The 23,198-nt window shown below is 40.2% G+C and overlaps 1 protein-coding gene across 3 annotated transcripts in view; it reads left to right on the top strand.

Annotated features, from left to right (window-relative positions):
- Positions 1-509: 509 nt before the first annotated feature.
- LOC102288874 (actin-binding LIM protein 3) overlaps positions 510-23,198 on the top strand; it is a 59,928-nt gene continuing 37,239 nt past the window's right edge. Inside the window, exons 1-7 of one of the 3 annotated variants that reach the window (XM_042222297.1) lie at positions 510-703; positions 793-1,021; positions 6,824-6,991; positions 19,585-19,768; positions 21,186-21,298; positions 22,211-22,337; positions 22,672-22,765. In XM_042222297.1, the coding sequence (XP_042078231.1) occupies positions 1,003-1,021; positions 6,824-6,991; positions 19,585-19,768; positions 21,186-21,298; positions 22,211-22,337; positions 22,672-22,765 (705 nt within the window). In that variant the 5' untranslated portion in view covers positions 510-703; positions 793-1,002. Of the gene's footprint in view, positions 1,022-6,823; positions 6,992-19,584; positions 19,769-21,185; positions 21,299-22,210; positions 22,338-22,671; positions 22,766-23,198 lie in introns of all 3 variants that reach the window. The other 2 variants (XM_042222298.1, XM_042222299.1) reach the window with 2 other exon arrangements.

Raw genomic sequence — 23,198 nt, 5'->3', positions numbered from 1 at the left:
GGCACTCACAAACTTGGGTGTCCAAATTTAGCTCATATACCCGACATAAGCGACTGTAAACCAGTAACGACAGCTACTTCACTACGTGTGGGAATTTACACTTAATAGTTGGAATCAAAGTCATAAACTATTAATAGTTCATATTCTTTTCGTTTTAATCCTTGGTACGCGGATCTTCAGAAATAATTTGTTCGCCAGAATCACTTATCCGCTACAAAATTAATCTAATTTAAATACGTATGACTAGAATTTCCACTCTTTACACCCCCTGTGGAGCTAAAAATGAGGTACAAATTTAAAATAAGTGTAAAAAAAAAAAGATGCACATTTGTTGACTGGAATATAAAAGAGCAAAGGCGAAGAAACACCAAAGCAAAGCTGATAGAAATTTTCACAAAAATATAGGCACGACTATTGACTATCATGTGGGGAGTTATGGTTTCGGATATTTAGGCTTTTTATTTTTGACGCACTTTGGAATTCGGACGCTGTTCGGCGCTCTCTCATCGCGAGAAAAGCCCCGGCCTTGCCCGGCCAAAGATGCTCCGGCATCTCCAGAGTCTGCGAACACCCCCAGAAACTCAGCATCCAGCATTTCAGCCCTGACGCCGGAGCGCACCGGTTTACAGGCGACCTCAGAGGCGCTGCTGTGACAGAACAGTTTGCAATGGACACGTCTGCACCGGAACCGAGGACCACTGAGGTTTGTGAGGTGGAGGAGGCAGAAGAAGCTGTAAGCTTTAGGAGAAGTAGTAAATCGTCCGTTTCCATTTAATTCCTGCCTTTACGCAGGGTGGAGAGGCAGCGCGATCCGCCGCCTGACAGTAATCCTCTGCCCGGGAGGAGCAGGGAAAGCCCTTTCAAGGCTGAGGCAGAGTGAGGGAGGGAGAGTTTTAAGTCGGACGGGGAACGAGAGAGTTGTCATATTCGGAGCTTTTGCCCTGCCACTCGAGGTTTAACGGGGCGACTCTCATTCAAGCTTCTGGGAATTAACTTCGCACCATGAGCGGACCGACGGACGGTAAGCAGTGTGCGCGAATCTGCCTGATCAATACCACAGTGTCCTGAGAGGGCTTAGCTTGAAGTAGACATAAACAGCCCCTCGCCAAGGTTATTGATCACTGGCTCACTTATTGACAGGCTGTTAACTAGCTTTTTTTTTGGCTGTGGCATTTTGAAACAGAGCATGATATTGGTTATAGATCGGTGACGGGATTCATCAATGTTTTCCTCAATGTCATTGCGTGTTGCCAGATCTGAGGACTGTCAGCAGTATGAACTGACTCATGAGGGACTCCAACAGTAGAGAAATTTCCAAAGTCATATCACCCAGCAGGCTGCTTCCTTTTATTGACCCAATATTTACTCGAACATTTACTTTTTGAGGCAGATTTTATTGTTATTATTCTTATTCTATTATTCTTTGTGTGTGTGTGTGTGTGTGTGTGTGTGTGTGTGTGTGTGTGTGTGTGTGTGTGTGTGAAAGAGAGAAATCATTTTTGTAGTCAATACAAGTAAGATGGCTAGAAGACTTTGTGATGGCTTGTCAGATGTATTGTCAGATGTATTTTGGAGAGAAGAAGCCTGCTGTTCTTTGATAGCTGGAAGACAAAAGAGCTCATCTGTAGTTGACACTGTGCTGGGTGCACATATTAAAATGCATCAGTGACTCAACATAGCACCAAATAAAAGCAGTTTTTTTTTTATTAATGTGAAACCACCTAATCCCAGAATTGTATCTCTGAAGGAACATAGAACAAAGTGGATCTGCTGCTTCTATACAGTGCTTTCCAGTAAGAGCTACCAAGCAGCTGCCTTCTCCTCCTAGCAGCCATTCAATTTTATACCTCCCACCACAGGGAATAGTTAACCTTATAAGGGCTTTGGTGGTGCTACACTTGTACAAGTAGTACCATGTCAGTATAGCTGAGGCCACCCCCAGCTGAGTGACTGTAACCCCCACAAACTCTGCCACAGAAAAGAAGAGGATTATCTGTTTGCTGGCTGATTTGGTTCAGAGCTTTATTGGTATATTCATGCTTTTTACCAATCAAGTCACAGGTCAGAGTAAACATGAGATGCTTTCAAACAGAGCAGAATAACTGGGGTGACTTATGAAGTCACGAGATAAATCGGATGGATCCCCAGACTGTTAAATGATTCATGCTTTAGATGTTTTTTATATTTTTTGCATGCTTTGTGTGAATCACTGGATATCTCAACTCTACTGCAACTCAACTATTCAAATAAATTAACTTGGTCAATCAGTGGTTTCCAGTCGTTCGTTGGGACCCATCATGATGTCTCAATTATACAAACGTAAAAATTTCAGTGGTTTTACTTATGAGTTACTGCATATTAGGCATCATTTGTGCCATTTTATTTTCAAGGGGTCACTAATGCACTCCTCAAAAATAATAAAGGGAACTCTTGATCATCACAATATAACATGAAATCAGTTAAACTTCATAAATCTGACCAGTCAGAAAGCATTTCACCTGCTTTAGTGCAGCTGAACGCGACAACAGGTGCACTGTTGTGGTCTCTTTTTATCCTTCCTGACCTCCTTTCTGTACTTCGGCTTCTTGCTGGTGTCCTTGTCAATTCTTTTAGCACCAGATGATGTCTGCTGCTCATTGAGATTGCACATGTAGTCCAGCTCCAGCACGTATTCATACGTGGTTTTATGAGAAGGTTTGCTGTGTCTCTCAGCACAGTCTCCAGAGTGACTGGGCGAAATGAGGAGTACTGAACGCAGCTGTGGTTTGAATAAGAACAGGAGGCCTGGCATTGCCAGAGCCCTACTAAATGACCTCTAGCGAGCAATTCATGTGCATGTTTCTGACCTAACTATTACAAACAGACTCCATGAGCATTGCATGAGATGCTGATGTTCTCTAATGGGATCTGTGCTCACAATCAAGCACAATGCAGCTCAGTTGGCATTCACCAAGGATATCCAGATGTCTGTGAAGAGAACAGCACCTCTGGTGGACCTGCCAGTTCTGGTCTTCTCTGGCAAATGCCAAGTGAGAGAGAGATTGGAAATTCTAGTTACTTTTAATAATTTATCAGCATCATACATCCATGATAACAATAACACTCACCAGCCATTACACAAAGTACACCTGCCTGTTACTGGGTTGCACCGCTTTTGCCTTCAGGACTGACTTACTTTTTCATGGTATAGATTCAACAAGGCATCACACAGTTGTTGCAGATTTTTTTGGCTGCACATCCACGATGTAAATCTCCTGTTTTACTACATAAGTTACTCTGTTGGATTTTGATCCGGGACTTGCGGAGGCCATTTAGACTCATTGTGACATTCCAGAAACCAGTTTGAGATGATTTGAGTTTTGAAGATGAGCACACTGAGGTCACAAAAAACATCCACATGGTCAGCAGCAATATTCAGGTTGGCTGTGGCGTTTAAATGATGCTGAGGTGGTACTAAGGGGTCCGAGAAAAGGCCCCACACACACCATAACGCCACCACCACCTGAATTGTGATGTAAAGATGTTGTTTACATCACATTCTGACCCTGCCATCCAAATGCTGCAGCAGAAATCAGGCTCATTACCAGGAAAACATTTTCCAGTTTTATTATTGTCAATTTTGGTGTGAACTGTAGCCTTAGTTTCCTTTTCTTAGCTTACAGGAGCTGCACCTGGTGTGGTCTTCTGCTGCTGTAGCCCATCAGCTTCAAGGTTTGAGGTGCTGTGCGTTTTAAGACTATCCTCTGCATACTTTAGCTGTAACGAAAGGTTATTTCATCGACTGTTGCCTTCCTATCAGCTTGAAGGAATGTGGCAATTCTCCTCTGACCTCTGACATCAATAAGGCATTTTCTCCCAGAGAGCTGCCACTCACTGGATATTTTATCTTTAAAATGCCAGTAGATCAGCAGTTTGTGAAAAACTCAGACCAGACTGGCACAACAACCATGCTGAATTCAGAGTCACTTAAATCACCTTTTTTCTTCTTTCTGATGCTCAGTTTGAGCTTCAGCAGGTTGCATTAAGGGGTACACAGGGTACCTAATGAGGTGACTCTGACTGTATATATAAATGACACAGCGATTCTCTCATCTGTAACTGGAAAGAAAATGTATTTTTTCACTGCACTCTGGTGTTAGTGTCAGTATTATCATTATTATTAAATAGTAATAATGTCATGTGATGTTAATTTCCTTTAACTAGCTCCTTCATTTCCTTTCCTCCAATGGGAGCCTCTTATTTTTCATCACAAATCTGCAAATTCCTGAACGTTTTAGTCAGGGTATGTTAGGAAGACCGCCCTTTTTGAATAAAAACAGATATTTTTGATTATTGTATTGGTCATGTATTGCTTAAAGAAGCAAATGTTATACAGAGCAGTTATTTGTTGTGTGGACAGAACTTTTCCTAGCTCCATTATCAAGAAAGCAGTACCCATGCTACACACACACACACTGCATATACAGTACACGCACACAGCACAAGTTCAAATTCCAAAATTTAGATCACTTAAACCTGCTAATAACACACACACACACACACACACAGTAACACATTTAATTTCTCAGCCACACACAGGTGGCTCAAATCTTTCTATGTCTGTTGTTCCAGTTCTTGTGCTGCCATCTGGCTACAAAACCAATGCCAGCTTCTGTGATACACACACACACACACACACACACACACACACACACACACACACACACACACTTGATGATACAATTTGTTATGAAGCATTTTTGTCCCAGTTTTACCTTTTCTTTATCTTTTCTTTATCATGAAAACATTTTTAGATTCACAACCCTCTCTTTCCGTGTCTCTCCTGCTGTCACCAGCTTAACCTGCCAGCGTGGTGTTTGCTGTGATTGCATAATACTCTGAGACACAGCAGCATTAACTGTAATGTAATTGAATTGAGCAGAATACAGTAGAATTGTTGCTCAGAGTGCTGTACGGTCTGTTGAGCGCAATTTACTTTTATGGCAAAACAAAATTTAATGAGTCAGGCAGTGAATTTTAATCCTCCCACTGCTCTTTTCCTGTGCTGTCCTTTCATCACACAGATGTGGAACATGGACATGTGTGTCTGGGAGAAGTTAAAGAAAGGCCTTTTTCATTAAAATGGATTTGACTAGTTTCATAAGGATGACAGAGGTGTAATCTCACAAAGACCCCAGAGTGCTCTGTTCTCTCTCCAGCAGTGTGTGTATCTTTGCTATTCTGCATGTATGTTGAGATTTGACATCATTCAGAGCTTTATTGACATATGCAAAAAGATTAAGTCAGAAAATGCAATGCAATGGTTTGCTGCCATCCAGGATTAGAAATGGAAAAAGTAAATATATAGGAAAGGGAAGGTAGTCAGGACTAAGGGAGATTGCACTACCTGAAGGCAACATTGTAGACATAGAGGACAGAACTTGGAATCCCACAGGCAAATGGGAAACATGAAGAGCTTGCTAGAAAAGCTGCAACCACCAAATACCTGCAGAGACTAAGGCAAATCCTGTGGAGTCAGTCGAATGGGAAGAACAACCATCAACACCTACGCCCTGCTGCCCGTTAGATATCCTGTTGGGATAATCAGCTGATCAAAGGAGGAGATAGAAGCCACTGATCAAGGCAAGAAAGCTGCTTTCCATGCATGGAAGTCCAGCACCCTGAGACTGTATGCTAAGTGGAAGGAAGTAGTTGGAGGACTAGTGATTGTCAGAACCACTATTATCAGGAAGATGACCACGACTGACCACTTGCTTAGTCAATACCACAGGCAGCAGAAATCTGAGAAAGAAGAGGAGCAAGAAGAGGAACCATCATGGAAGGACAGGTCCTTGCATGGCATGAACCACCTTTACATAGAAGAAGTGGCTGATATTGGGAAATCCTACCAGTAGCTAGATTGAAAGACAGCACAGAGGCATTAATCATGGCAGCAGAGGAACAAGCTCTGAGCACAAGATCCATAGAGGCTGCGGTCTACTACACCAGTCAAGACTCTGGGTGCAGGCTGTGTAAAGATGCCCCTGAGACAATCCAGCACATAACAGCGGGTGCAAGATGCTAGCAGGCAGGGCATACATGAAACGCCATAACCAAGTGGTCGGCATAGTATACAGGAACATCTGTGCTGAGTATAACCTGGAAGTCCCAAGGTCAAAATGTGAGACCCCCCTGCAGGATGATTGAGAATGACTGAGCTAAGATGCTGCGGGACTTCCAGATAAACTGGTGATGGCTAACCATTGATAATGGACATGGACATAGTAATGGTGGGCAGACAGAAGAAGACAGATGATAGATGTTGTCTATGTGCCTTGCAATAATAATGGTTGTAAGTCAGGCTAATCTCCCTTGCAGACTAAGAGGCTTCTGAAGACATTGGGTACAAAGTCAATCTCTTCATGTTTTGTGAACATTTAATCAAGTGTGTACGCTGGTGTGTCTGTTCTATTACTGTAAATGTTTGTATTCATGTTTTCTGACTTACTGATCCAACAGGGTTGGTTGCCATAGTGTTTGTGCACCATTTAACAAGAGTGTCATCTGAAGGCCACACTGACGGGTTTTTTTTTTGTTGAGCGGTTGATGTTGGAAAGTAATTGTTGCCTTATAGAACTGATTGCTTTCATCTTAACTCATGAGGCAAAACTGAGAAACTGTTTTCAAATTCATTAAGATTCATTGTTTTGCCATCCCTGTAACAACATGCTTGGCTGAAAAAGGCGTTTAAAACCTTGTCATTTTGAGGCTGTGGAGCAACTGGCTCAAAAAGATAACAAGTAACATGCTTTTTCATCCTTGCCTCTCTTCTTTTCTCTGCCAGCAGTTCAGTACCAGTCGAGCCTCTATGGAGGAAACAGCAGCAGCAGCTCTCCCGTCTCCAGCCGTGGAAATTCACCCATCGTGTGTGAGCGCTGTGGGGAGGTTTGTCGTGGGGAGGTGGTGCGTGTGAAGAACACACACTTTCACGTTAACTGCTTCACTTGCAAAGGTAAAAGAAAAAAACTAATAAACCCACACACAAACATGCTTTATGTATTTATTTATTTGTTTGTTTTTTACATTACACACACATAAAAAACCCATTAAGTGTGCACCACAGTTATATCCGCTTCCGTACTCCACTCTTAGCCTTACATACAAAGGTTTAAATTCATTTGTTTTTCAGTCTTGGTCTAATGCATTTCATCCGCATCAATTTACATAGTTAAATATTAAATAATTACTCAGACAAGAAGGAACCAAGGCAGTTGAATAATTGCTAGCTTCTTCTTGCTCACTGAAGTGGAGGCTGAACCACAACTTCACCGGGAACAGCCAGAAAAAATTAGAGACACAGATTTGGAAAATAGTTCTGTCTCCAGAGACAAAAATTATGTTGATGTAGGAAATATCGTTTAGCACAGTGGAAAGATCGTTGGTCATTTAAACATATAAGGCATTGTACTTCTGTCCAGATTTTCCGGCCACATAACATGCATAATATAATATTTTAAATCACCCAGATGCACATGTAAAGAAAACCAGTATGCATAATTGTTCAAGGTCTGTTAAATAACTTTCCTCCTTTTTTCATGTTGTTCCAATTCTGGATACTCACGAAAAACCTGGTTAATTGGTCAGAAAATGAGACTGAAATATGTACAACTGTGTTTTTAGACAGACTGAGGTCCTGTGTAGAAAGTTATTTAAAAGACCGCAATGTTTTGAAGTCATTTAACATATATTTATAATAGAAAATGCCCCCAGTAAAAAAAAAAAAAAAAAACTAAAAGAAAACAATAGGTGACTTGATACTAAGAAATGCGTTTTTGTTTTTTATTTTATTGTCCTCTTATAGAATTTGATTCTTGCAAAATGTTTCAGAAAAAAATGGTCTAATGATAACGTCTACAAATGAACAAGGTTAATTAGTCACCTGACTGAGCATTCCTGAGAGTTCAGTCTCTCGGGGATGCTCGAAAAAGCACCAAAGTAAGAAAAAAAAAAAAAGACAGAATGACTGATTGAATGACTGTGATCTTCAGGCCCTCAGGAGACACTGAAATAAACAGTTTGTAGCTGCAGCCATTAATGGAAAACTCCACCATGCAAAGAATCACATATCAACAAGTTCCAGAAGTGCCGATTTAAGGAGGATTGAAGTGTAATGGAAAACTGGGACCCTGTGGCTTGTTGCCAACACAGTTCAATCTCAAGCAGGAATGGGGACACTGTTGTTTGAAAACCACTACATTTGGTCTCTTCGGTTCTCAAACACCCGTTAAAACTCAAAGTCAAAATTTCTTCTTCTTTCAGCTGAAGAGCTTTCAGCTTTAAAGACTAGCTCGTGTGAACCAAATGCATATGCCTGAGACTGCTCTGAAATCTTGGAATAATGAGCCACGGTTTTCCTTATATGGCGACAGGGCTTATAAGCTCTGGGTTCTGTACATGAAAGCAGGCGAGGGGCAGCCAATGAGAAAAAAAAGAGGCTTTCAGGGATGCAAGTCTTAAAGAAACAGGAGCTATAAGTGGCTTATTTGACACTGAAAATGAGCTGCAGCGCTGCATCAATGCCATGCATAAAGTAAAATAAATAAAGGATTTCTAATTTACCCTAGCGGAAAATTAAATTACATCGATGTTAAGGAAGCGGCTTTTTTGGAAAATACGCTTACCACGCTTGCTTGCAGAGATAAAGCTTAGCTTTGCATATTAGTTTCGCATAGCACAAAGACACAGTCTGGGTGAAACAGGTAGCATGGGTATGAATATCGCTGTTCTCCAAAAGAAAAACTGACCCTCTTGCAACTAAGGTTAGCAGTAAGGTAATAACACATAGGCAAAAAATTGTATAAAGTGAGCAAATCTCCAAAAATAAATCCTAGCTGTAAGCAGTGGATGCAGGTGTGAAGAAGCAGAGGAAAGGTTTAATCATTTAGATTTAGTGTGAGGCCCTGTTTTTAGTAACACAGCTATACGCTTTTTTAAAAACACGTTTATGCATGACAGTGTGCATTTGTGCATGTAGTTGTGCGTGCAAACCCGGAACTATATATGTCACTTGATGTCTCTGCATGGTTGAGCTCCACCAGCGAGCAGGTGGGACAGAAGGCACTAACACAGCTTTGCAGTCAGCAGCTAGCTTAGCAGTGCAGTCAGCAGGTTTTCAGCCCCTAGTCAGACTCCAACCAGCTAACCTCCTTTCACGGGCCGGGACCTACACAGTCCCAAAGCATACTGCAAGACAACATAGTTTTCTCTGTTTGATCTGACAGAAGCATCGCATCAATGCACTCAGTCACAAAGCACAGAAGAAGAGGATTTTCTATTTTTTTTTTCTTTTCTTTCATGGAACGCCATGTTTTATCTCACGCACCATTACTTACAGATGCAGATCTTAAAATAGCCTGAGGTGAAATGACTCTTTTGGTTGTTTGGATGAATAATTGATTATCTGCTCGATTCAAGCACTCACTCCTCCTGACGGGACATAAGCCAGATGTACTGACAGAAGTGTCCCGTTTGATATTAAAGTTCATATTATTATGGACAATTGATCTTGCAGAGTAAGCTTAATGACTTTTAGCTAATGGCACAGTCCATTAGTACTTCATCAGCAGAGGAGACGTCAGCTGATGGAGCAGACAAGAATCAAAACGTCAGCTTTTAGTACACAGATGTCTGGTTTTTCCACTCTTCTGCTTGTTATCTTCTTCTTGCTTCTGCTCTCCCGTGCTGTCGCTCTCTCGTCCCACCTTCTTTGTTTTTTAGATGTGAATGTCAGTGAGTTACAATGCATCTTTGGTAAACAGCTTGCCTGTTAACGTGACTATTCAGGAAAGAACAGGGGTATTTTTAGGGAACAAAGACATTAGAGTGAGACGGATGAGGCAGCTACACTCTATTTTAGAGTGACTCCAATTGTTTTTTAATGTGTTGTGAAGTGACTAGTGGTGATGGTGGTATGCAATGAAATCAAGATCTTGGGCCTTTTTAATGACATATAAATTAAACGTATTGAAAACCTGGAACTATTTAATGACAGTTAATTATAAGTTTTCATTGAGTCAGAGAATAGAAATCTAGATCAGACTGGCAGTATAAGAAGTCTGTGATGTGATGCATGAAGAAAAGACCGCGCACGGTTTTTCTGACACTTTTAGTCGTGAAAATATTAACCAGTTTGTTTTATTGAAATGTCTCAACAACTATTCAATCAATTTTTGTGTAATTTGGTGACTTAGCAGCAATAACATCAAGGTATATTTTTTCTAGGACTTTATCAGTCTCTTACATGGTTGTGGAGGAATTTTGGACCACTTTTTCTACAAAGTTATTTTAGTTCATCGAGGCTTACAGGCATTCATTTATGTACAGCTCTCTTCAAGTCCCACCACAGGATATCATTTACCAACACCCAATTATTTTCTTTTTCTGAGATTCTGTTGTAGATTTGCTACTGTGCTAGAGATCATTCTCATTTTGTATGGCCCAGTTTGGACCACACTTTAGCTGTTGGACAGATGTCCTCATATTTGACTCTAGAATACTTTGGTACATGGTCGACTCAGTGACTGCAGGGTGTCCAGGTACGGTGGCTGTAAAACAAGCCCTACATCCTTATTCATCCACCGCCATGCTTAACAGTTAGTATGAGGTGTTTGTGCTGATATACTGTGTTCTCTGTGCATTATGGGCAAACATCTCCACGTTGGTCTCATTTGTCCAGTGGCCACTGGATGCAACTTAACCTAAGCTGTGCTGCCATGTTCTTTTTAGAGAGAAGAGGCTTCCTTCTGGTAACCCTTCCAAAAAAGACATAATTTCTCAGTTTTTTCTGATTGTACTATCATAAAATGTACCATTTGGTATGCTAACTGAGACCTGTAGAGTCTGTAGCTCTTGGGTTTTTTCAGTTTTTCTAGCCATTGCACGGTCTGATCTTGGCATAAATTTGATGGAAACTCCACTCCTGGGAACACCAGGGCACTGTGTTAACACACCTGAATGCTACAGAACAGCAAACATCTGCTGTTATAGAGAGAGTCGTACCTGCTATGATCAGTTAATGAAGTGCATCTCATTAGCCGCACCTTCTGCTACTTACCCTCTTAATTCCTATGGAAGCAGTAAAGATGTACTTTTTTAGAGGACTGGTCAGAGCGTTGTATGTAACACTCTGTCCAGTATATAACCTATTTTTATCAAATTAAGCTCACTACCGTGCAGAAGTAACTTCATCCCATGTGCAATTTAGAGCTGAAAGTTGTACCAAAAAAATGGCCTTGTACACATTCTAATATACTTGTCATCAATGTGAATTTTCATAAAACAGATAAAAAAATGTGGCTGCAAATAATGATTTCTCTGAAAATCTCTCATACAGCATTTCATTTAAAATCTGACTGACAAATGTTGACTATTCACAACCTCAGCGTCAAACAATACTGCCAAAATCCATGCTGTAGCACATAATTCTGCCTTTGTACAGTTAGACCACAGACTGATTAGACTCGTGCTTTTCCCTTTTCCCCTCATCAGTTTCTCTTTGATCCTTCTGTCCCGATCACACACTCATGCAAATCCAGACACGCTACAGAAAAGGAAATCCATCTTAAATTGATGATGCTAATAGATGAGGGAAGACAGTGACGGGATGGCAGATGTGTGCTGGATGGACAGATCAATAGCCTCATTGATACCTCCCTAGAGTCCCCCCGCATCTTTCTCTACGTCCTCATCCCTTCACTTTGCTGTCTGCTTTCCTTTCTCCTCACATATGATGCTCTTTCTCTATTCAGCTTCCTCTAATCTCTCCCTCGACTCCCATCTTGCCCTTCTTCGTCTTCCTCTGTCTTGTCTGAGCCTTGTGTCTGAAATAATCCTCTCTCCTCGACATCTCTGCTTTTTCAGGCAAGAAAACTTCCCCATCTACATCATCTAAAACCTTCCAGCATCTCTTTTCTGGTAAATCTATTCGAACACTGGCAATAAGGAAAAGTGCTCAGAATTTTCCTTTGTATTGAAACAAGACAAGACAAGGCTTGTAATGTCTTCCCTCAAAGGCGGTGAAATATCGGCACGCACTAATTTATTTTGATAGATCATCCAGCTGCAGGTGCTTTGCCTTCTCAAATGAATTTAAAACAGACTCCTATGATTCTAGTGAAGCTTGCTGCCAAGGCTGACCCACTTTAAGATAAAACAAGTTTGTGTTTCACAAGTGAAACATACCAGGAGCAAGAGTCTGTGTATTTTATCACCATTAGTGTGTGCTCAGCCATACACAGTCATGGATGGCCTGGCTCTTTCTTCAGAACAGACTTCAAGGGCAAACTGTAAAGCATTAATCGCTGTATCAGCTCTGCTTTGCAGCACTTTTTTGTGGTTTTGAATGAACATTTGCTGACGTCCTTGTGTGTTTCCATACATGCTTGTATTCTGTGTTTGTACGTGTAACTGAAAGCCAAATCACAAAGATGAGACAGTCCACACCACACCTCCAGGAGTTCCTTTTGTTTTGCATCTTCATTATATCTGTTATTATTAAATCTTATTCATTTTTCTTCTTTGAATCTTTCCTTCATTCACTCAATGCTTTGCTTCAGGCATCAAATAAAGAAATCATTACTTGCAGTCTTTCTGCCAATATCGTGTGTTTGTGGATAAATGCATTCACACCTGAAGCACTTCAGTCTAATAGGCTTTAAATCACTATTAACAGCTGTAAAAAGAAAAAGTACTTGGATACTTGAGTGCCTCTGACAAAGTGCAGCTGAACCTGTCACTTAAAGGGAGAATAAATAGAAGGCTGGGGAACAATTAAATCGATGAAGCAGGGCGTGAAAAAAGGGAATACAGTTTACGAAGCAAATTTATTTAATGGTTGATATTTAATTTATTTATCTGTGCTTTGGGAATAGTTTTTATTGTTTTCTTGAATAGCCCAGTCTCACGGCAGTTTTTGAAACAATCATAAAAAATACATTTTTTCATGTTTATGGGCACAAAGCAGGTAGGTGTGACCACCGCAATCAGGAAAACAAGTTTTGAAAGACGTGTCGTATTTTAACCCAAGCCGTGAAACTTTTTAAGCCTAAACACTTTTAACTGACGGTACTTTTAATGCCTAACCTTAACCAAGATACATATTGATAATGAAAAAACTGTGATATGTATGTAAGGTTAAGATGACTTACACCTCCAGCACCCCTCCTCCAACCTCCAAATTTTTTTCCTCAACTTTCCATAAGTACATATTCAATTCAATTCAATTTTATTTATATAGCGCCAAATCACAACATAAGTCGCCTCAAGGCGCTTCATAGATACAGAGAAAAACCCAACAATCATATGACCACCTATGAGCAAGCACTTTGGCAACAGTGGGAAGGAAAAACTCCCTTTTAACAGGAAGAAACCTCCGGCAGAACCAGGCTCAGGGAGGGGCGGGGCCATCTGCTGCGACCGGTTGGGGTGAGAGAAGGAAGACAGGATAAAGACATCCTGTGGAAGAGAGACAGAGGTTAATAACAGATATGATTCAATGCAGAGAGGTCTATTAATACATAGTGAGTGAGAAAGGTGACTGGAAAGGAAAAACTCAATGCATCATGGGAATCCCCCGACAGCCTACATCTATTGCAGCATAACTAAGGGAGGATTCAGGGTCACCTGGTCCAGCCCTAACTATATGATTTAGCAAAAAGGAAAGTTTTAAGCCTAATCTTGAAAGTAGAGATAGTGTCTGTCTCCTGAATCCAAACTGGAAGCTGGTTCGTACATATCAGAGTGGACTCATGGAAAATCATGTCCTGGGCCTTAGGAGTTGTGTTGAAGATAAGTAGATTACTTCTTGATATTTATAGACTGTTCTGCAGGCCTTGTGATTACAGGACAATTTTATAACCTCAATAGTGCCTTAATTTTATTGCTTTGCAAATCACAAATTAGGGTTATTAGTGAGACTTTGTTAGAGAAATTAGATTTCTATTGATTGTTATTTATGTCAAGTGAGAAGTCGTGCAAGTTAAAGTGGTTTCAAAAACTGCTCTCTACACATGGATTGAACTGCAGATGAATGAGCTAATTAAACAGAATTTATTCAAACCCCTCTCACTTCACTTGCTTTTCTTATTAAGAAACCAAAGTAATTAGTTAATGTGAAATATATTCATCTGTACCCATTTAAGCTTCTTGTTATTAAACTACTTGATTTCCTGTTTAATTAAAGGAATAAAAGACAAATGTGAGGCAACTTTGAAAAAGCAGGCATGATGCAGACTGAGATCCCCAGTTTTGCACAAAATATAATATAAAAGCAACTTTTACACAGCTGAATAAACGTCAAGCAGATAACTGGTTATCAGAAATGTGAGATGCTGGAGAATATACTCCGGTGTCCTGTTATATTTTAGATAGCAAGGAGTTTATTAAACTTCACCGAAACAATCTGCAAATTTCATTTAAATTCAATAAACTATCATCTTGCCTTTATTTTCAGTTAGCGCATACCTTAAACACTTCAAGCTGTAAGCTAATGATAGTTATATAAGAGCAGATGCATGCTGGTGCAATAAGCTGTAAGTTTTACGTTCAATGGATGCACGATCTGATTAGTTGACTAATCGCAAAAATAATCGGTGACTAGTCAACTATCAAAATAATCGTTTGTGGCTTACACTGCATATAGGACTCTCTGATATGTCAGGTTTTATTTAGCTCCTGGAGGAACTGGTTAATGCTGATTCAACACACAGAGCAGTCTAAATATTAAAAAAACAAAACAAAACAAAAAAACCCTCCTTCAGTTTGGGACAGCAGGTGAGGGTCACGGAGTGTCAGGGGTAAGGTCACATTGTCCTAAGGTCTTGTTTGACAGGGTATGGATAGAAGTGCCTGACAAGTCTCTGACCTATATGAACATTCAACCCAACATTAAGGCTCAGTCAGCAAGTTCAAGTAGCAGTGGGAAGATTTGCTCCAACTGTCCATGAAAGAGTAAAATGTCATGTGACAGAGGGAGAATAATGGATGGTAGCAGGCCGGCACATGCTCATTTATATTCTGGGAGTTCACTGCTGTGACATTTTCGTCTTCTATTATAATTACACTGTAAATGTGTCAAATGAATTTTTTAGTTCAATGGAATTATTTGTGGTCAGGCGTGCCCTTGTATTATAAAAGACTACATATAGGGATGGGCCTTTTGTGGCAGTATCTGCGTACATTTTAAAGATATGACTGCAAAGAAAAAAAAGTTTTTATAAGATATGGTGAGCTACTGGATGATGTATCAGCCCTCCTTCCAGGTCTTGGGTCCTACTGTGTTCATTAAAGCCGTTGTCTTTTTAACGTGCTTTAATGCTTTGTATCTTCTTTTATGCGATGTAAACAAGCCCCTAAAAATAATCAGTGGTCAATGTCAGGCTCTCTGGCTTTTTATTAGCACTAGCATGCTAATAAAATGTGCAGCACTATGTGCAGCAGGTCTTTTAGCCCAGTTTTAAAAACTTTACAATGTAACTGTAGCCCAACGGCTCATGGTTCACCAGACTCAAAATATTTGAATGCTTCAGAAAACAATCATTTAAAGCTAACTAATATTTGAATGGGCACATGAAGCCTAGTCTGGTAAACTTTCCTAAAAGTCCTCTTTACATGGATTGGACCTGAAGTGGGTTTATATCAGTTTCACAAAAAAATAGCAAAGCATTGTGTAAAGATATGCCAGCAGCTGATATGTGCATGACATGCAAATATAAAACTGGATAAGCGTATTTACTATCTTAGTTTAGTTTGTTACTAAGCTAACAATTGCTAGTTATCACTGAACACAAAGCTGACACTACAACGATAAGTTTGTGTTTTAGTCATAAACCAAAGCAGTGGCTGAATGTGAGTATCATCAAAGGAGAATTGGTTAAATACCAGGTTCAAATAGTTCGACAATAAATACCTGTACAATACTCTACAATCACGCCTCACCGGCTTTAAAAGTCTAGATTTTGAGTTAAGGTTGTTGTTTTGTTGAGCTGGCAGCGGGAGAGCTGCAGCTGTGCGTGTCCAGCAACCGTCATTAGTGAAATACAAATGATCAAAATGCCATTAGGTCTGTCGTGGATATTGTTGAAATGATATTTCAGTCTGGACCAGCAGTGGGATTACACCTACCGTACTAACTGACTGCTTTTGCCATCCCTAGTAAGATAAAACTAATAAAAAGGTTTAAATATGTTTAAATTCACCAGTGAAAATTAAAATGACATAAATATTTGTTGAATGCTCTCTGGTGATCTTGATTATTTGAAAAATAAATATGAAAGGATATCAGCCTGTATAAAATTCATGCATTGATTTTTGTCAGCGAGAACAGCTTTTGGAAACTGGCCTACGATTTGAAATCCAAAAATAACAGAGAAGCCTCTGGAGAGGCCAAGTCTTAACAGCTCCCACTCTTCCCTGTTTCCTCTATATCTTAATAGCTTTCCATTGAGACAGTGATGAATGTGTGAACGTTATCTGCATGGTGAGAAATGATGGGATGTGTATTTGAGGCTGGTTGTGTGGCTGGCAGAGTTGGACCCAAACGCAGGACTGGGAAACACAAAGGAGAAAACTAAAAAGTGGCTTTATTAACTAAAACAAAGTACAAAACAACATGAGGAAAATCAAACTTTCAACTTAACTGGGAAAACGTGCTGCAGAAGACACAACCATGATGGATGATGTAAAAGAGAGCAAAGGGAGATTCAGACAATATAGATGCACCAGGTAATGAGGGAAATGGGAAACACCAGGGAACACAGCTGAACACAATCACACTAACGAGACAAGGGGTGCCAAAACCAAACACAACACACAGGAGACGAGGGACCATTAAAATAAAAAAAGAAGTAATAAACACTAATGCCAGGACTAAGACGCCAACTTGACACAGTGACTGGAGATAAACAAACATGGCAACATGACTGACTGGGGAGACACAAAGGGAACATAAAAGATGATAACTAAAGATTACATAACCTAATGAGGAACAGAGACTGGAAACAAAAGGAAACCAACATAAAAAAAATAAACCTCGAACCACAATAATCGATATTAAAACTCAGAGGCACCAGGAATATAGAACATGAACAAAGGACTCAAACACAAAACTCATTTTAACCTAGAATGAACCTAAAGACCTACAGAAGCGCAGAACTATAATACAAAAATGATCAAAAATGAGAAAAATCCCAAAACATCCTAAAATCTCAAAACCATGACAGGTTGACTTGCTTGGCTTGACAATATTTACCTTTTATATGTCACATAAAAATGGCCTTTTGTTTTGACATGCAGTATGTGAGTACAATGAGTGCGAGAATGAGTGCTTCAGTAACTGTAACTCTTCCTCTGTGAACTGCTTTAGTCTCAGCCCGACTGATAAAGGTCAGGCTGGCATTTCAAAGTTGTACAACAGCCGCTTTGCCAGAGGAGAAAAGAACCACCCACCCCCACCCAAAGAACGCTTAATACAGTATTGTTATCTTTTGTCCTACACTACAAAAGTTTACTTCAGAATCTTCAGGCTAAATAATAAGTAACGAAATACTTAGTACATAAGACAGACTGTTAGCCTTCACTGTGAAGAGTTACAAAAAAGTCTATCACAGTGTGAGCTTTGTGCTTTAATTCGGGTCAGAGAGAAATTAGAATGAACTGTAAAAGTCATCAGTTTAAATGCAGCAGTCAGTGTGTTGTCTTTACTTTGGGATCCTATTTGTCAGACACTTCATTTAAAATATTGTCATTTATTTCTAAAGCACTGAATGAATAAGGATTGAATAAACTTCTCATAGTTCTCTGTAGTGTTTACTATTATTCCACTCTTTTTTATGGTCAGCAGTCCACAAATGATGACGGGCATTGTTGTAATAAAATGTATATTGAACAGCAATACCATATAAATCTAACTTTTAAGGTGTTATAAGGTAATTGTAAAGCGAGTTGGATCCTTTTCAAAACCCTTTAAATATACTTAAATGAAAATTCCTCAGTTTGGCTGCAGGCTCATATTGTTACTTAATGTTGCTTTACCATATTTATGATGTCTTCAGCTTTCCTATACAGTTCTATACATCTATCTCGCTCCTCTCTATCTGTCTGAGCCTCTTAACACACTGGCTCAGATTAAATCCACTCACTGTTGGGTTTAGAGCCATTAGCTTAATTAGAGACTAGACGTTCAATTCACTGTCAGATATCTTGATCCGTTGGCTGCCTTTCAGTCGTCTAACCTAAAGTACGTAAAGGTTTCATCATACTGCCTCTGTGGATAATGCAGCGTATCCTGGGCAAGTCCGTTACAAATTATCTGTCAGTGACAGACGTGCAGAGGTGAAAGCATAGCAGTAATTTGATTCTTTTTAGATACTTTCATGGGAAAATATCTTTACACTGGTTCCACTACATAAGAATTTTTGGTTAATATAAGCCATTGGCTGACACATATTGTAATAAATACTATAAAGCACAACTGATGGCAGATGAGGGACTCAGCTCCCTCCAGCTGGAGCAAATAGCTGTTCAGTTCCTTTTAAAACACCTGATCAACCAGCTGAGCAGAGGCCGCCTAACCTTCACACACAGTCGGACTAGAAGCAGTCACTTGGCTGAAGGACTTTGTATTAGCTAAATGAAAGCCGTAGATCATACTGCCAGTATATCTCGCAAACACTGTGTCTATCTGTGTGCCCCTTTTTTTTGCTGGATATGCACTTATCACACAGCTCTGCCTCCACATAAATGTATTTAAAGTTGTGATTTGTAATTGGACACATGCAGATAGAGACAAAATTCCATATATAGTATATAAAACACAACGCGTGCAAGTTAAAAGCAATACAAATTAGGATCAGGGTTCTGTAGATGCTGTACCGTCTGTTGCAGGACTTCTTGTTCTTCTTGTCCCTGAAGATAGTTCTGTGTGTCTCCTACTCAGTGTTTGGAGTCGCTGTTCTCCATGCACAATGTGAGGCCAGTCAGAAGCCTCCCTAATGGTATTACATAATCAGTGAGACTCCAAACATTTGAAGTGGCTGAAACTTTATTGCACCTTCATTTGGATGGACAAGCATAACATACTGTATGAGTTAAGATACGATGGTCGCTGGTCTAATCCCTAAAAGTAGATTAGAGTATTAACCCTTCTGAGCTCAGAAAGGACAACAGCTCGTACTGTACTAATCTACACCCACAAACAGTACACGCGCACACACACACACATGCACGCACACACACACACACACACACACAGAATATTAATTGTGACTTTAAGTCAGCCGGTGAAACCTTTATGTGGATAAGTGGATTAATACTGTTGATTGTGCCAAAGAAGGCTGTCAATTAATGTTTCTTAATTACTTCAGCAGCTTGTGGAACATCATACATACTGATCACATACATATTTGACCAACTCGACACCCTGTTCTTTTATTAGTCATGACAGTTTGCCCTCAATAACATGACTATCATGAGCAACCTTGCCACATTGTAACTATACATCCTTTTTTTTGCTTCTGTTTATGAGAAATGAAGTTCTGTGTCTCTGTTTAGTGTGCGGCTGTAACTTGGTGCATGCGGGTTTCTTCCACCATTCTGGTGAGTACATCTGTACAAAGGACTACCAGCGGCTCTACGGGACCCAGTGTGACAGCTGTAACCAGTACATCACCGGAGAGGTGGTGTCTGCCCTGGGGAGAACGTACCACCCAGACTGCTTTGTCTGCAGCATCTGCAAGTAAAGAATGAGTGTTTCTTCATGTAGACCTAAATGTTGGCAGGCAGATAGTCAAAGTAAAAAAAAGTTATTTGAACTCGCATTCATCTTGTAAATCTATACTTGGTAGTAGTCTGTCTGAGATCAGTAATAAATTCAGATGAAGGCATCAGACAAAAAAATGAAAAGAATAAAATCCACAGTTTAATAATCACAGTGGGGATTGAAGACAGGTCAGGACAGGTTGTCTGATGACTTACTCGAGTGGCAAGGTTCAGTGTTCTGGTGCTCCTGGTGTCAGCAGATTTATGGATCATGACATAAAAGTATTATTTAACCAAGGGGATTATCTTACTCTAACCTTAAAGAAATGCTGTGATTCCATAAGTACAACTTAAACATGACAATCAACAAGTAGATATTGTGAGCAAAATGAACTACGCAGAAAATTAACAGACTTACTCTGTGTGAATGTTTTCTGTCATAACACAGAGATGCAAACCTTTCAAAAAAAATGATTGATTAAAAACATAATTGCAAGATGTTTGTGTTGAAATTCTGCTGCACATAAAAATGATCCCTGGCCTGAGTGTAGTGGTTTACATGTTTGCTTGCCAAGTGAAAAGATGCTGCTTCATTTCCAGCCGGAGGCACAGATCCCCTTTGGGGTTGTGTCATGAAGGGCATCTGGTGTAAAGCTCAGCCAAATTAAACCTGCAGAGCTGCCTGCTGTGGTGACCCCTTGTGGCAAGGCAGCATTTTTTTAAAAGTATGACATCGTAGTTGTTTGTCACACGACTTTAGAAGAGGCCTGCTTAGATTACTGTGTACGAGTAAGCTGTGTGTTAAAATGTTCTTGGTTTCTTAAGAACAGCTCCTGTGTCTGCCTCACGGGCTCTGTGCTCGCCTCTGCTTTTACCCTGAAATATTATCCCATACCTCACTGGGTATGAAGCGTTATTCATTTTAACTGTTACGCACTGAGAATCTGACAAAGATTTCCAGAGCTGAGAGCAACATTTAATCCTCGCAACTTTGACATCAGCCTGGAGATCTCGTTTTATTCTTTGCTACATTCAAACTGCAGAAATACTCCTCTGACACTGCTGATGGTAGTTTTTGACAGTATTTATGTTATTAAAAATGTCCCAGTGTAAAAAAGAATTTGCTAAATGTTCGTTTTCAATGCTGGGAAAGTTTTCATATATAATGTAAGGGTAGCAGAAATAATGGCAAATATTGTGTGAAACTTCTGCTAAAGAAACTTGGAATTACCTGCACCAATACTACTTACGTACATCGATACTGTTCAACTTGGGAGTACAAGCAAATTGGAATTTCGTGTGTTTTCTGATTGGGTAAACTGTGAATTATCTATCACCCTATCTGCATTCTGCATGGCATTACTGAAATGGTTTTTTTATGCGTGCTTTCTCAGAAGCCCATTTCCAATTGGAGACAGAGTGACCTTCTGTGGGAAAAAGTGTGTGTGTCAGCAGTGTTCACTTTCTCTGAACAGCGACAAGCCCGTCAAGGTCCACGGACCAAGCTGTAAGAAACAAACACGCACACACACACAAATGAAAATATACGCTCACTGATGTGTACAACACCATACACAGCAACAACATATCTCACATTTTCTTCACTAGACAAAGGATAAGCCAACACACATTATCCAGTTCTTCAAAAGCTGTGCAGGTATTACTTTGTAATAATTATTTTTCCATGAATATTTCAAGGAAATGCATGGTGTTTTAAAAAGAATATACTCAACTCAAAGGTTCATTTACTAGCCTGTAGAATATGCAAAATGTCGTGTTTGATACTCAAACAAATTAAAGAAAAGGAAGAAATAAATATGTGTCCAGCTTTGAGTATTTAAGTTTGTGTGTGTAACTAAATCCCATCAAGTCCCATTCATCAAACCTAACACAAGCAGAAGAAGATTCATTTTACAGCACTTTGCCAGATCATCTTTTTTTTAAAAAAAAGCTATTAGCTATGGTTTTTCCCTGCCTAATGATATTTAACTGACTCATATCTTTGTGATTCATCCAGCATGTAAGACTGTTTGTTCCCCTACAAATGAACACCTAGAGTTGCACAGTCCACCTGCTGAACGCTGCAAAAACACAGCATCTTTGTAGGTGTGTAGCTGCAGGGAGATACTTCCAAACACACCCACAAACACAGAAGGTGGCCTGCTGCTTCAGGTAGTCCTGGTAGCTCCATCTGGCAGAGACAGTGTGACTGTCACGACAGGAGAGAGGGATGAGGAAGAGAGGAGGAAGAGGTAGAGAAGTGATGAGAGGTTGGCAGAGCAGAAAGGCAAGGACATAAAAGGGGAGTGATAAATGCATAAATGCTCAAAGTGTTCCTGCCTGTTCCTATCGTACATGTGTGCGTTCTCATTACCGCGCTTCCTGCTTTTCCTCTCCCCTCTCCTCCCCTCCCCTCCAGACTGTGCCGGCTGTGGTGAGGAGATCAAACAGGGTCAGTCTCTGCTGGCTTTGGAGAGACAGTGGCACGTCAGTTGTTTTAAATGCCGAACATGCGGCTGCGCCCTCACTGGAGAGTACATCAGCAAGTAGGTGGCTTGATCCTTCCTATCTCAAGTCAGTCATAGGTGTGCTTGGGCAAATATCAAACGTTTCTTCAAGCAATCCACATCAAAAGCCACTGCACAGAAACTGCCTCCTGTATCCAGACTTTTAATTCTGAAACTACCGTACTAGAAAATTGCACGTTTAAAACATTTGTCATCAAGTTGTGGAAAGGTTGAGGTTTTTTACTCATTTTTCTACTATTTACTATCAAAATTAAATTGAAATGTAGCACTTGCTTTGTAAATCTTTACAGGATGAATAGTAGTGGAGTAAACTGTGAGCTTTTTGTCTTTCTCACTGTTTCTCACTGTTCAGAGATGGGATACCTTACTGTGAGACTGACTACCACAGTCAGTTTGGGATCAGGTGTGAGAGCTGTAACAGGTACATAAGTGGCAAAGTACTTGAGGTGAGTGCATTTTTCTGTTGTGTATGTGTGCTTTTGGGAATATGCGTGCATGCTTAAAGACAGCTGGGAACGACAGTGGGAATGTGCGTGTTCTGTGCTTGTCAGTGTGAGCTGGTCTATAAAAAGCTGCAAAAAAATGCAGCTGTCCCTCTTTAAATGAAGTGCTGACTGATGACGAAGCAGCTTTGGAAACCCGACAAAGCAACACTTCCCCATCTCCTTCACACTATTCATCTTTTTTTTTCCTGTTTCTTATCATGCCTCTCCTCCTTCTTCACTCTGCATTGTTTTTCTGTTTCTTATCACCACTCTGTTCCCATTTTCTCATCTGTACCATTTGCTTTTGCCATTTTGTGTCTGATTTTCCTTTCCTTTCCTTTCCTTTCCTTTCCTTTCCTTTCCTTTCCTTTCCTTTCCTTTCCTTTCCTTTCCT

The sequence above is a fragment of the Haplochromis burtoni genome, unplaced genomic scaffold, assembly GCF_018398535.1.
Source record: "Haplochromis burtoni strain Fernald_Lab_line unplaced genomic scaffold, NCSU_Asbu1 Contig_83, whole genome shotgun sequence".
Lineage (NCBI taxonomy): Eukaryota > Metazoa > Chordata > Actinopteri > Cichliformes > Cichlidae > Haplochromis > Haplochromis burtoni.
The sequence above is the reverse complement of the archived record's forward strand: the minus strand, read 5'-3'. Positions and strand labels throughout refer to the sequence as shown.